This window comes from Zosterops lateralis, assembly GCF_965231275.1.
Source record: "Zosterops lateralis genome assembly, chromosome: 15".
In the NCBI taxonomy this organism is placed as follows: domain Eukaryota; kingdom Metazoa; phylum Chordata; class Aves; order Passeriformes; family Zosteropidae; genus Zosterops; species Zosterops lateralis.
This window is the reverse complement of record NC_139775.1, coordinates 1,336,192-1,348,287: the sequence shown is the minus strand read 5'-3', so window position 1 is coordinate 1,348,287 and position 12,096 is coordinate 1,336,192. Positions and strand designations below refer to the sequence as shown.

Sequence of the window (12,096 nt, the reverse complement as noted above, 5' to 3'; positions counted from 1 at the left end):
CTCCACCTTCTCCTGCTGTGTTGCTGTGTGACGTGTCCACCTTTACTTCGCCTGCTTCGCTACCATCTCATCTCAATCTCAAGCCGTAGAACAACCTGATGGTGCAGCCCCTTTCATGAGAAATCAACCTGCTTTTGATTTTGTTCTTATGGTTTTTTGGTTGGGTTTTTGTTCTTTTTTATTCTCTTGATTTGTTTTTCTTCAGACCTGCACCTAGTAGGGCACAGACAGTGAATGTTAATTCATGGACCTTTTCCTCTCTCCTGAACTGAGACTCAGAGAAGGCTGGGCCAGTATAAAAAGGGTTAAAAAAATGTGACTCCAAAATAATTCTCTGTCTGTCAGTGAGCACAGAACATGGACTTATGCCTATATCAGACATCTCATGAGCAGAACATCCCAGGGAAACTGGGAGCTCTGCATGAGCCCGGTACCTGCCCACTTCCAGTTTGCAAACTGGGAGGCAGTGCGGGTTGAACAGATGTCCCCTGAAAGCATCAAAGATCTTTACATTTACAAAGCAACATCTTCCCCACTAATTTTGTCCTTTCCCCTTTGGTTGTGTCCTGGCAGCCTGGCTCTGAGCAGCAGTGGGGAGCCCCAGCCCGCCAGGGGATGGGATGTGCTCAGACTGGTTGTCTCATTTATAGAATGGTGCAAATATTGGTTGGTTGAAAACTGAACATCTCATGGTTTTTGAACCCTTACCTGCTGTTCCTCTTTGTGGGAAGTGTTAAAAATGTTTTTATTTTGGATAACCTGTTCTCCCTCATGTGGTTGCCCATTGTGATTCTCATGCACATCAGAGGCTCACACAGAGCAAGCAGCCCCAAGTTTAGATGTGGCACATGTGGGTCCAAATTTTGTGTCAAGACACCACCTGGACAGAGCTTTCTGGGGAAGTTTGAAATGGGACTTTAAGCCTCACATCTCGGAGCACAGCTGGCATGTGCTGGTGGTGGGTTATTGCTTTATATTCTCAATTTGTGATTGGAGACCAGAGGCTGATACTTTCCTGAACCCCTGGGAATGCAAACTTAGACACGAGCAGCTTCTTTGGAAATTCCTCTCCTGTGGGTCAGCAAGCAGCTTCTCATGCTGAAACAGCACTTCTAATTCCACCTGTTTGCTCGTCCTTAAGAGAATCTTATTTGGGTTTGATCCAGGGTTGGCTCCTGCTCCATCCACATTTCTTCGTAGTTCTTCATCCTCAGAGACACAAGTGCCACGGTGCCATGGGCCACCAAGGCAGTGTCTGAGAGCCCAGGTTGTGCCTCCTGATGTCCAGACTGGATTTTCAGCCCAGTTAAGAGGAGGGAAAGGCCCCAGGCTCTTCAGGGAGTGCCCTGCCATGGTACAAGGTGCTGCTCATCTCCTTATGCCCTTTCAGCTGGTGCATGATGTGAGCCAGAACCATGGTCTGGGGGCACTATGGACAGCCCTTGCTCCCTGCTATCCTGTGGCTGTTCCCTGTGTGGGGCTGAGTTTTCAGAAGGTTACTTTGCAGTGAGCACACTGGGGGACCCAGAGCTGCCCATTACCTCTGCACCCCAGGTTGGTCTGATGTGTCAGTGCTCTGAGGTCTGGGGAGCAGTTAAGAGCCTCAGTGCTAGAGGGTAGAGGCAAAGCCTAAGCCAAAGCTGCTCCATAATCCCTGCTTCCCGAGGGACTGTAAAATTCACAAATAAAAAGTTACTGCTGGTTTTGTGAGAGGTTTCTAGTTACTGAAGAAGATGCTAGGTGCAGAGCTGAATAATGTGAGGTTTTCCCTCACTTTGTGGGTAAAACAATGTCAGATCAGGGTTTTTACCCTGGATTTGCCCATGCTGGAGCTCACAGAGAGACAGGGACCAAAAGCCAGGTGTGCATGAACTCTGGGTCAAGCAATTCTGCAACCTTAAATATGTGGGGTTGTACAGCTCCACGCAGTCACTGCTCTTGTGTTTAAACCATCTCTGGTTTCCCTTTTGTCTCTGTTTTCCAGGAGATCCCAGGTGATTGAGAAGTTCGAGGCACTAGATATTGAGAATGCGGAGCACATGGAAACGAACACGTCAGGAGGGGCTGCCCTTTCCAGCGAGACACGGCAGGGCAGGAGTGAGAAGAGGGTGTTCCCACGGAAACGGGTAAGATGCTCAGCCAAGTTCTCCTGGAAGATGAGACCTAGAATCCTGCAGCCCAGGATAGATGATTTAGCTACAGGGTTTGTCCCTGGATGTGCATTTGGAGTTGCAGGCAGGTCCTGCAGGAGCCAAACCTCTGTGTGTGCTCAGTCTGTGCAAATTTTCCTGCTCTGCTCCTTTGGTCCAGGTGTGGATCAGAGTGGAAAAGCAGGCTGTCTCTTCTTTCTCCATAATACAAAGGGAAACTTCAGATCTGGCATGGCAGGATGTACCAGGATAGGGTGAAGTAACAAAAGAAACAGGTTTGAGAGTCCCAGATATGCTTGGATATAATGGGAACAAATTAATGCCTGAAAGGACCAAAAAAATGTATTGTCAAGGAAATGACTTGTTCTGAGCCTGAGATGCCCCTTAAATAAAACAGATTTTTATGCCATGAGCCAGGAGAGCAGGACTCTGTCCTAGTTCCTGCACTGATCTGGGCTAATGCTGTTCTCACAGGACTTCACTTGTGAAGGAGCAGCTGTGGGCTCCATCCTGGATGTGTCTGCATCACCTCTGTCCCCACACCGCCGGGCAAAGTCACTGGACAGAAGGTCCACGGAGTCCTCTATGACGGTGAGGCACCAGAGCTGTGTCCCCTGCCTTGGGGGAGGACATGAGAGGCCTTTCCCAGGAGGTCCCACAAACACTAGACTGTTGCTGCTTTCTTCACAGTCAGCACACAGGATATGGGATACACTCAGACTTGGAGCAGGTTCAGGGGCCTGAATCACATGTGACCAATCCTGAAAGTCTCAGGGGCTCAGCTGGAGAAGGGCCACACTTTTTGCCTGTTGCAGAAATTAAAACTCAAGGGTCTTGTGAAGAGCACTTTTCCTTAAAGTACAGCAGCGGCTTGGGAAGCAGACCCTCTTCTGGTTATTTTCCCCTGGAATATCCCATTTCCTTGATGCTCTGTGTGATGTGTCAGACACTCATGCTGTAGGCCACCCTAGAAGCACTGGGGTCACCTCACCTGGCCAGAGCCCCTTTTTGCCCCATGGTGTCCCCCAGCAGAGGCTTCAGCAGAGCATTTCCAGCTCAGCAGAGGCTCAGTCCAGTTTCTGGACTTGGATCAGCTGCTGTGTCATGACTGGAGTATTTTCATAGGATCACATAATCCCAGAATGGTTTGGGATGGAAGGGACCTTAAAGATCATCTTGTTCCAACTCCCCTGCCAGGGGCAGGGACACAGACCAGGCTGAGCAAACACATGTCCCAGTTTTCTAATGCCATTTCCTTGATGTTTATGCAGTTGGAAGTGGGGGTGTGAGTGGGATGAAGGCTGCAAGGAAGGGCTGAACCTTCCGTCCTCAGCTTTCCTCCCTTTGCATATTTCAAATGCTCACCAGACCTGGAGGCAAACAGTACAGAATAAACACAAAGTGCTCTCCTCTCCCTCGCCACCCTTCTGTAGGGACAAAATAAATACACTTGCTAATCTCAAATAGATTATAGAGCTACTGTAAATACAAGTTGCATTTTTTGTGGATGGACAGCTTCTATTCAAGGACTTATCAGAAAAATGCAGTAGCTTGGTGTTTCTGGAGCTTTTGTTGTTGACTTGTACATCCACAAGAGTGATTTTTAAATTCTTGGTGGGAATAAAAAGTGCAAGAAGTGTATGTGAAGTGGCAATGCACATTACCTAGTGAGGAGAAGAAAGTCATGCAGGTTTAGATTAGATATAAGGAAAAAATTCTTCCCTGTGAAGATGGTAAAGCACTGGCACAGGCTTCCTAGAAAAGCTGTGGCTGCCCCATTTCTAGAAGCGTCCAAGGCCAGGTTGGATGGGGCTTGGAGCAGCCTGGGGTAGTGGAAGATGTCCTTGCCCGTGGCAAGTATGGAACAGGATGATTTTACTATTCCTTCCAACCCAAAACATTCTATAATTCAATACTTTACTTTCCCTTATGTTTTTGTAGAGCAGGACTGGGTTCCCACCACCTCAGGATCACTCCAGTGTGGGTTGTGCTGCCCCACAGGTTTGATTAAATAGGCTCCAGACACAATTTCCATTGCAATCCTTGCTATAGCCCATTTCAGATGCTGCAGCTGCATTTCACACACTGCTGTTCTTTCCTCCTGCACTCTGCAGCACGTGGAGCAGCTGGAGGAGCTCAGCCTCGGGGGAGTGAAAGCATTTCCACCACATCCTTCCCTGCACATAGGCAGGGCTGGGAGGGGGGGCTGGCAGCAGTTATCCCAGGCTGTCCTGCTTGCTTTTTTCAAGAATTCAACATCCCCATGCACCCAAATTTGAGGAAAATGCAGGTGTCATTTGGGTGGTGCAGGGCTCAGATTCCCTGTATTTCCAGCCTTGGGAACTCAGCCTGTTTTGAACCCTGCAGCCTTGCATCAATAGCACATAGTTTTTCTTTCATTATAATAGGGGGTAAAACTGCCTGAAGTGTTGCTAATTCTTGTTTTTCCTTTTTCTGTAATGCTGGTGTAGCAGTAGGAAATTGCAGGAGAAATGGTAGGAAGGAAACAGCCTGAATAAACTGGAAGAGGTCTCCATTCCTCCTGGGAGCAAACATTTAGCTGCCATGCAGTGTAATGATTCAGTTTGGGCTAGGTGACCTTTAAAGGGCCCTTCCAACCCAAACTACTCTGTGATTCTATGAATTTAACTGTTGTTGGTCTCCTTTATTGCTCTGGTGGGTTTTATCAACTTGCTGCTGTTGCCTTCTGGGTGCAGGCACTTCTTCCCTCTCCTGAGTCCTCTCTTCTTTCTTCCAGCCTGACCTGCTGAACTTCAAGAAGGGCTGGTTGACAAAGCAATATGAGGATGGGCAGGTGAGTCAGGAGAAAGCTCTGCCCTTCTTGTCAGTGTTCAGTGCTGTGGGCAGTCCTGGTTTCTGGCAGCTCACTCCAACATCCTGGCTGTGCTGGCTGCGCATGGAGCAGCTCTTGGTGCTGATGGAGCCCCAATGTCCTGGATAGATCAGTATTGGGCTTCTCTTGAAGTGGGAATTGCTGGTTCTCTGTCCTGGGGAGGTTTCAAAAGGTGGATATCATATTGTGGGTTTCTAGGGAGCCAGGGCAGCTTGGGTGGCAGCACTGGTTTCATGTTCCTGTTCCCTATTGATTAGTCTTGTCTCCCTTGCAACTCAGTGACCTCTTTGGTGTCAGAAATGAGGCTCAGGTCAAGTCTCCTGAGTGCCAGGGAAATGGCAATAAATAAATAAATGGCTCTTAGGGAAGCAGCTGATGCCGCTTTCCTGCTGCCAGTTCCCAGAGGGATGCAGGATGTTCTGGTCTATTGGAGCCTTGGGAGTGGGCACTGGTGCTGAGGCAGCTTGGATGGCCCTGGCTGTTCACAAACCACCCCTTCCCTGGGTTTCCTTTCCTCCTACTCAGCTGTCAGGGGAAAATGAGGGCAATTTGCCCGTGGCTGTGGGTGGCCCAGGCTCTGCTGTGGGTACCTCTGGTAGCAAGGACACATCTATAGACAGCCAAAGGGGAATTGGAGCGAGTGCTTCATTGACTGAAAGCTGCCTTGGGTGAATCTGTGCTGGAAGCGTTCAGGAGGCAGATTTGTATAGAGCAAGGGCCAGGAATAGATTCCCAACTCAATTTCTAGGTACTCCAGATAAAACATGAATTTTTTACTACCTTTTTTTGTGCTAAAAAGGCTTTAAGTGCAGTCCCTAAAAGCCTGGTCTTGCAGTGGAGCTAATGGGGAGGCTGCGATTGCCCTGCAGCTCTCATGGTGTCACTGTCACGTGCAGGGTCTGGTACTCTGCAGAGTGGCAGCAAACCATCACTGTCCCTTGCAATGCTGCCTGTTTGGGTCTCCCCTTTCCCATGGAGGGGCTTTGATGAAGCCCTGTGTGGAGGTGGGAGGGACAGGCATCGAGCTGCCTCCTGCAGAGCATCTCTGCTTGTCGATCTGTGACAAGCAACCATGAAAATGGTGGTGGGGAAGGAGCAGGATTGTAACTGCTCCATCCTTGTTGTTTCCTAGTGGAAGAAGCACTGGTTTGTGCTGACTGATCAGAGCCTGAGATACTACAGGGATTCAGTGGCAGAGGAGGTAAGTGTCTTCTATCTGTGTTTAACCCATTACAGGGCACCTCCTGGTGCTCCCAAACAGAGGCTGGGCAGGTCATTGCCTCCCTCAGTGCCCCCATTCCCAGATGCCAAAGTCTTGGAGCCCCTTCAAGGCTTTGTGCTCCTCAGAGACCTGCTGCTCCCTGCAAGCCCACCATGCATGCTTTGGGGCTGCAAAGCTTTGTGGCTTATTTTACTTCTTCCCTCTGCAGGCAGCTGACCTGGATGGAGAAATCGATTTATCCACGTGCTATGATGTCACTGAGTACCCAGTTCAGCGGAACTATGGCTTCCAGATCCATGTAAGGAAAATGTGGGGAGGAGGAAGAGTCCAGCTGCAGGACAGCTGATGGGATGCTTGTCCGTGACAAGGGGAACATCTCCCCAAACACCTGGGTGAAGTTACTCAGCATCCCCCTGCAGTGCTCTAGGGAGCTGTGGCCTTGGGTTTGAGAGCCAGTTTTTTGGCTGTCGGAAAAGGAAGAGGGAAAGGAAAGGTTTTGTCACAGCCTTAGGGTCTCACCTATGGCAGAATCAGCCTGATTGCTAAGAAATGCTAATTCCCACCAGGAGTGTGCTGAGGGGCTGGGTTTGACCTCTGTGTGGCCAGTCAAGCAATGCCCCAGCACTGGGGGCATGTGGATGGGTGCAGGGTGGTCTTGGGGAGTTGGGAAGCTGTTGGTGTGTACAACCACCTACTCTGAGCTGTTCTTTCTCTCTCTATAGACAAAGGAAGGGGAGTTCACCCTCTCTGCCATGACGTCAGGCATCCGCCGCAACTGGATCCAGACCATCATGAAACACGTTCGCCCCACCACTGCTCCTGATGTAACAAGGTAAGGGGGGGCTGTAGCAGCCCCTGCAGCTGTGTGGTTTGCTGTGCAGGAGTAACTTGTCCCTCATCCATTTTCTTTCCTCTTTCTGAGCCTGTCCATTCCTGGAAGCTGCAGCCCTTTCTCACATCTCTCTGAGCTTAATTTGGATACAGTTTGTGGGGACACTGATATGCCGAGTTATTCTTACGCGTGCAGATTTCAAAGAGGGTTGAAAATGTGGTTTTAATTTGTGCATAGGAATATGAAATACTGTTCCTTTATCAAGGCTCCTCTGGATTCCCACCAGGTATTGTGAAACCACTTGGATTCAGTTGTGCTTGGTTCACCCTTTCCTCTGGCTGCTGTTCAGCATGAGCTGCCTAGCCCTTCTGTGGGTCACAGCAGCAGGAGCCCAGGGTTCAGTTTAGAAATTGTTTGGCTCTGATCTATTTTAAACTCCAGCCAGGAAATCGTCTTCCCTCTTCCTCTGATCTTGCAGAAAGCTGCTGCAGCTCGTCCCCCTTAAGCCGTAGTGACACTGGTGTCTCCTCCTGCGTCGGTGCCAGAGGAAGGGGACCTCCTGTGTCACAGAGTACCTTCTGTGGGCGCTTCTGGCTGCGTGTACAGGACGTTTTGCCTCCTCACAGCTGTCTGTGCTGGCCCACACTCATACAGGCCACCTCTTCCAGGCTGCATGGACATGGCTGCACCTCTAACTCTGTCTCCTGTCCTCACTGTAGCTGCAGCCAGCAGGTTTTTGCCAGGCGTTGGTGGAATGGCCCTTCTTACCCAGTGCTGTTGACCTGGAGATGCTCCAGCCTCTCCTTCCTCATCCTGTTTAGCCCTCAGCCACTGTTTTCCCAGCCCTGCCCGAGCTCTGGTGGATTATACAGGGGTCTTGGGGAAGCTGCCTCTCTCCTCACTCCTGTGTATGTTTGATTTCCATGCCATCCCAGGAAAAACTTCTCTTTGAAACTATCCGTGCTGAAGCCCAGGTTGGAAAACTGTGTTCTCTCCTGTATTAACGTTCTGTGGTTTGTATATCTCGTGATTCACTGCATGCTCCTCCTTTTCTGCACCTCGGATGGGAAGTCCTGCAGTTTCCGTTTATTTTTCTTTCTTTTTTCCCTCCTCCCCTTCCTTTTTTTCCTCCTCCTTTAAATAAAAGCCAGAGAGAAGGGAAGAAGCAACCTGGTCTTGACCCTTGATTTCCCCACACTGGTATCTTCCGATGTGACTAGATGCGAAGATGAAGACCAAGGAAATTTGAGGGGACCTCTCTGCCTTTAAAGAGCCAGATGTATTTATGGTTGCTCACAGGTTACTGCAGCACGCTAGCCCTGTGCTCACTGTCTGCACCTGCTCCAAGCCCACACAACGTGGTTTCACTTGGCTTTCCCTCTGAAAGGGTCCAGGCGCAAGTCCTGGTTGGGCAGTAACTTGTTACACTGCACAAACAGACCGTGAGCTGGGAAATCCTGAGCTGGGAAAAGGGAGTGATGTGTGTGCTTCTGTCGTTTCCCACCAAGCTGGTGTTGGATGGAGTAGAGGCTGGCCTGAGTTAGTCACATTGCTGAGTCCTGTGCTGTGTGTGGAGCAGGGCTGTGTTCACTGGCGCCTGCCTGGCAGCCCTTTGCAGCAGCGTGGGGTATCCCAGCCCATCCCACCTGGCTTTGGGATGTCATTGCATTCCGCACCCAGGAAGCAGCAGGTGAAGGGGGCTGCTGGAAGGTCGAAGGACAAACTGCCCAAGGCTCAGCATGGAGGGGTGCCAGGCCTTGTCACAGTGTGGCCAGGGGCAGGCAGGGTGTTGTGCTCAGTGTGCTGGGAGGGGAGCAGTGCTCACCCACCCCACACACTCCTGCAGCCCTTGGCCATGTCTCATTAACCTGCTGCCATGGCTCCACCCTACCAAACACACCTTGTCTTGGTTTCTTGAGCCCTAATGATGGTTTACATTGCTGCCTGTGTCAGCACCTGGTATGGGGAGCTGGTGCTGCACTGCTCCCTGCCCTCAGCAGTGCCCTGCAATCTGCAGAGGCTCTAATTTCAGTCTTCTAATGATGATGGGGCAAATAGAAAACAACCCCATAAACAAAAGTGGCTGCTTCAGAACTGGATCCATGTTGAGCTCACAGCCTTCATGAGGCTGGGTTCCCCAGTGCTCCCCAGTTCCCTGCAACCTTTGTGAGCTTCTTGCCACAGTGTGCTCAGCTTGCAGCTTGCACCACTCCCACACCCACCTCTATTAAAAAAAAAAAGCCTTTTTATTTTGACCTATAAATACCATTGGGAGGCAAAGACCACCCCCTTCTTATGTGATATGAATTAATTTCTCTGTGGTGGAGGAGATGCGAAATGGTTAAGCAGAATTAATAGCCATGGGGCACTTGCAGGAGATGAAACGAGAAACTTTGGGTCAACCTTCTGAGTGTATTCACTTTGTTCCCAGCAGCCATCCCTCTGCTGCCTGACCCGCATCCTGTGCCCTTTGGAAAGCAGCAAAGGTGAAATGAGCTCGTGAGAGTCACCTCTAGAAATGTCAAGATTCTTCCACATGGGATTTAGAGCAGCAAAGTTTCTGTGTCCCAACACCATATGGCAGGCCCCAGGACCCCCATTTCGTTCCTAACACTCTTTGCCATTTTAAAACTCAGTCTCATCCCTGTTTTACTTTAAAATGCAGCTGTAATCACTAACTGACTCCAGATTGAGAGCCTGGCTTTGGAGTCATGCAGTATCGTGGGTGAGGAGCAGTGACATTTCATCGTCGTGCCTTCTGGGTTTATTTTATTAGCTGCAAGTGACAGCACTGAAGAAGGAATTATCTCTGAGCTGGTTTTAGCCTGTAACTGCCAGAGTCTCTTGAAACCCAGCTCTGCTGAGCCTGTGGTTTGCTGCTGTATGACAGTGCATCGGAAGATACTAACCCATGCAGAGCCATCTCTTCTGCTCCATCCTTTGTTTTGGCCATATGCACATCCATGAGGTTCCTGGCTGAGGGCTGGGGTGTGTTTCTGAGGTGGGAGAAGCTGTGATGCTGCTATTGCTGCTGCTACTGCTGTTCCTGATCATGGCAGTCCCCATGCATGTGGTCCCATGGTTCAGAGCCTGTAGTAAAGGGCCCAGTGAGCTGCTTTCCAGCTCTTGCAGAAACCTTTTTGAGTCCCTGCTGGAGGCTGGGGATGCTGTGGTTGCATTGGAAGCAGGGAGAGCCAGGAGTCAGCCTGAGCAGCAGGACTGTGCTTTAGGAAGCAGCTTTTGGAGCTTTGGGTAGCAAAGAGAGTTCAGCAAGTGTCCACTACTCCCTTAGGACAGGCTTCCTCCACAGACTCAGCATACTACTGTTTTCTGGTTTAATTTTGATCTGCATGTTACAGGGCTGGCATGTCTGAATTTAATAAGCTATATAATACTGCATTATGGATTACCTGTTAGGTTAGAAATGGTATTGCCTTCCCATATTACCTTCCCCTGCTTGATGAGTATGTCTCCCCTCTAAACCCACCACCCCCTAACTCAGCACTGAAAGTCATTCCTTGCTTGAGAAATTGGCATTTTCAGTGATTTCCGTGATGTGTTGAGTAACATGCTCTCCTTGCTGCTCATGTTGGGGGGCTGCCCAGTGCCAGGGGGGCTGCCTGTGCTGCCTGCAGGGCTGGGTGCCCTGGGGAGGTCTATGCCTCAGTGCAGATAGTGGCACGGAGAAGTTACAAACCCATTAATACTTTTCCAAGCTGAAGGGCAACCTTTCCCTTGTTTCCCAAGACTCTCAGAGCTGCTCTGTGCCTGTCTGCCCTACAGCTACAAAGCCAGCCTGGCTTTGGTGGAATTGGTGGCAGCTTTCCCACAAGCACATGACTATGGCCGTGCCAGTTGGGGTGTGCATGGAGCTCCACAGCCGGGGGGCTGGAGGAGCTGTTGGAACCTCTGACAGCACAGTTCGGGGTCGCTGCCTCAGCCATGGGTTGCTGCTTGGTCTTGGTCACTGGCCCCAGTGAGGCTGCCCAGGAGGAACAAGGTTGGGATCAGCTGCTCTCTGGGTGCCAGGGTGTCCCAGGAGCAGCCAGGGCTGCTTGCACCAAGGCTTTGCACACCAGCACAACCTGGGGAAGGGCAGCAACAGCTCCTGCACCCAAGAGAAGACAGAGAGGCAGAGGGCACCCACGTGGCATTGGCTTGGGCTTCCAGCAGCCCTTTTCCACCTGGCTCTTCAAGGCATGCATTGGGAGCACCTGGCTGTCTCCAGCACCTACTGACACTTCTTTTCACCCTCTCTCTGTCCTTGCAGCTCGCTGCCAGAAGAGAAAAGCAAAACAAGCTCTTCTTTCGAGACTGGTCCAAAGCCCAGTGAGAAGCCGGATGCAGAACAAGCCGAGCTGGACACGGAGCAGAAACGGAGCCGTGCCCGGGAACGCCGACGAGAAGGACGGTCCAAGACCTTTGACTGGGCTGAATTCCGCCCCATCCAGCAGGCCCTGGTGCAGGAGCGTGCAAACGCTGCAGATTCCTCCAGCGGCAGCTCGGCCGCCTTCCCCAGGGACACCGGAGCCGCCGACGCCGACCCAGGAGAGCTGGAGCGGGAGCGGGCCCGGCGGCGGGAGGAGCGCCGCAAGCGCTTCGAGATGATCGATGCCGTGGACGGGGCAGGCTCAGAAGAGGCGCTGAGGATGGAGGTGGACAGGATCCTGCCCGTCCCAGCAGACATCAAACCGCAGAACGTCCACGTGGAGATCGAGCAGCGCTGGCACCAGGTGGAGACCACCCCACTGCGGGAGGAGAAGCAGATCCCCATCACGCCCCTGCACCTGGCCCACGCCGAGGACCGGGAAGAAGCAAAGCAGCACCTGACCACACTGCTGGAGAAGGAGGTAAAGGGGTGTGTAGGGTGTAGGCTGCCCGCCAGAATGGTCACTGGGGTGACTGTAGGGAGCCTGAGATAGGCTTAAAAATAGCTGTAAATAGTGCTCCTTCATAATAGCAACTAGTAGGGATGCTGTAGGTTCCTTGGAGAGCTGGCAGGGGACAGATCTGCGTCCATTCCTGTTCAGCCCTGCCA

General features: G+C 51.2%; 1 protein-coding gene across 2 annotated transcripts in view; it reads left to right on the top strand.

Moving 5' to 3' along the window:
* The window catches only part of MPRIP (myosin phosphatase Rho interacting protein), a 77,421-nt gene that overhangs the window by 42,142 nt on the left and 23,183 nt on the right, over nucleotides 1-12,096 (top strand). For both annotated transcript variants that reach the window (XM_083872902.1, XM_083872901.1), the window contains exons 8-14: nucleotides 1,985-2,126; nucleotides 2,625-2,741; nucleotides 4,909-4,965; nucleotides 6,137-6,205; nucleotides 6,435-6,524; nucleotides 6,949-7,058; nucleotides 11,329-11,908. In XM_083872902.1, the coding sequence (XP_083729028.1) occupies nucleotides 1,985-2,126; nucleotides 2,625-2,741; nucleotides 4,909-4,965; nucleotides 6,137-6,205; nucleotides 6,435-6,524; nucleotides 6,949-7,058; nucleotides 11,329-11,908 (1,165 nt within the window). The remainder of the gene's footprint in view (nucleotides 1-1,984; nucleotides 2,127-2,624; nucleotides 2,742-4,908; nucleotides 4,966-6,136; nucleotides 6,206-6,434; nucleotides 6,525-6,948; nucleotides 7,059-11,328; nucleotides 11,909-12,096) is intronic.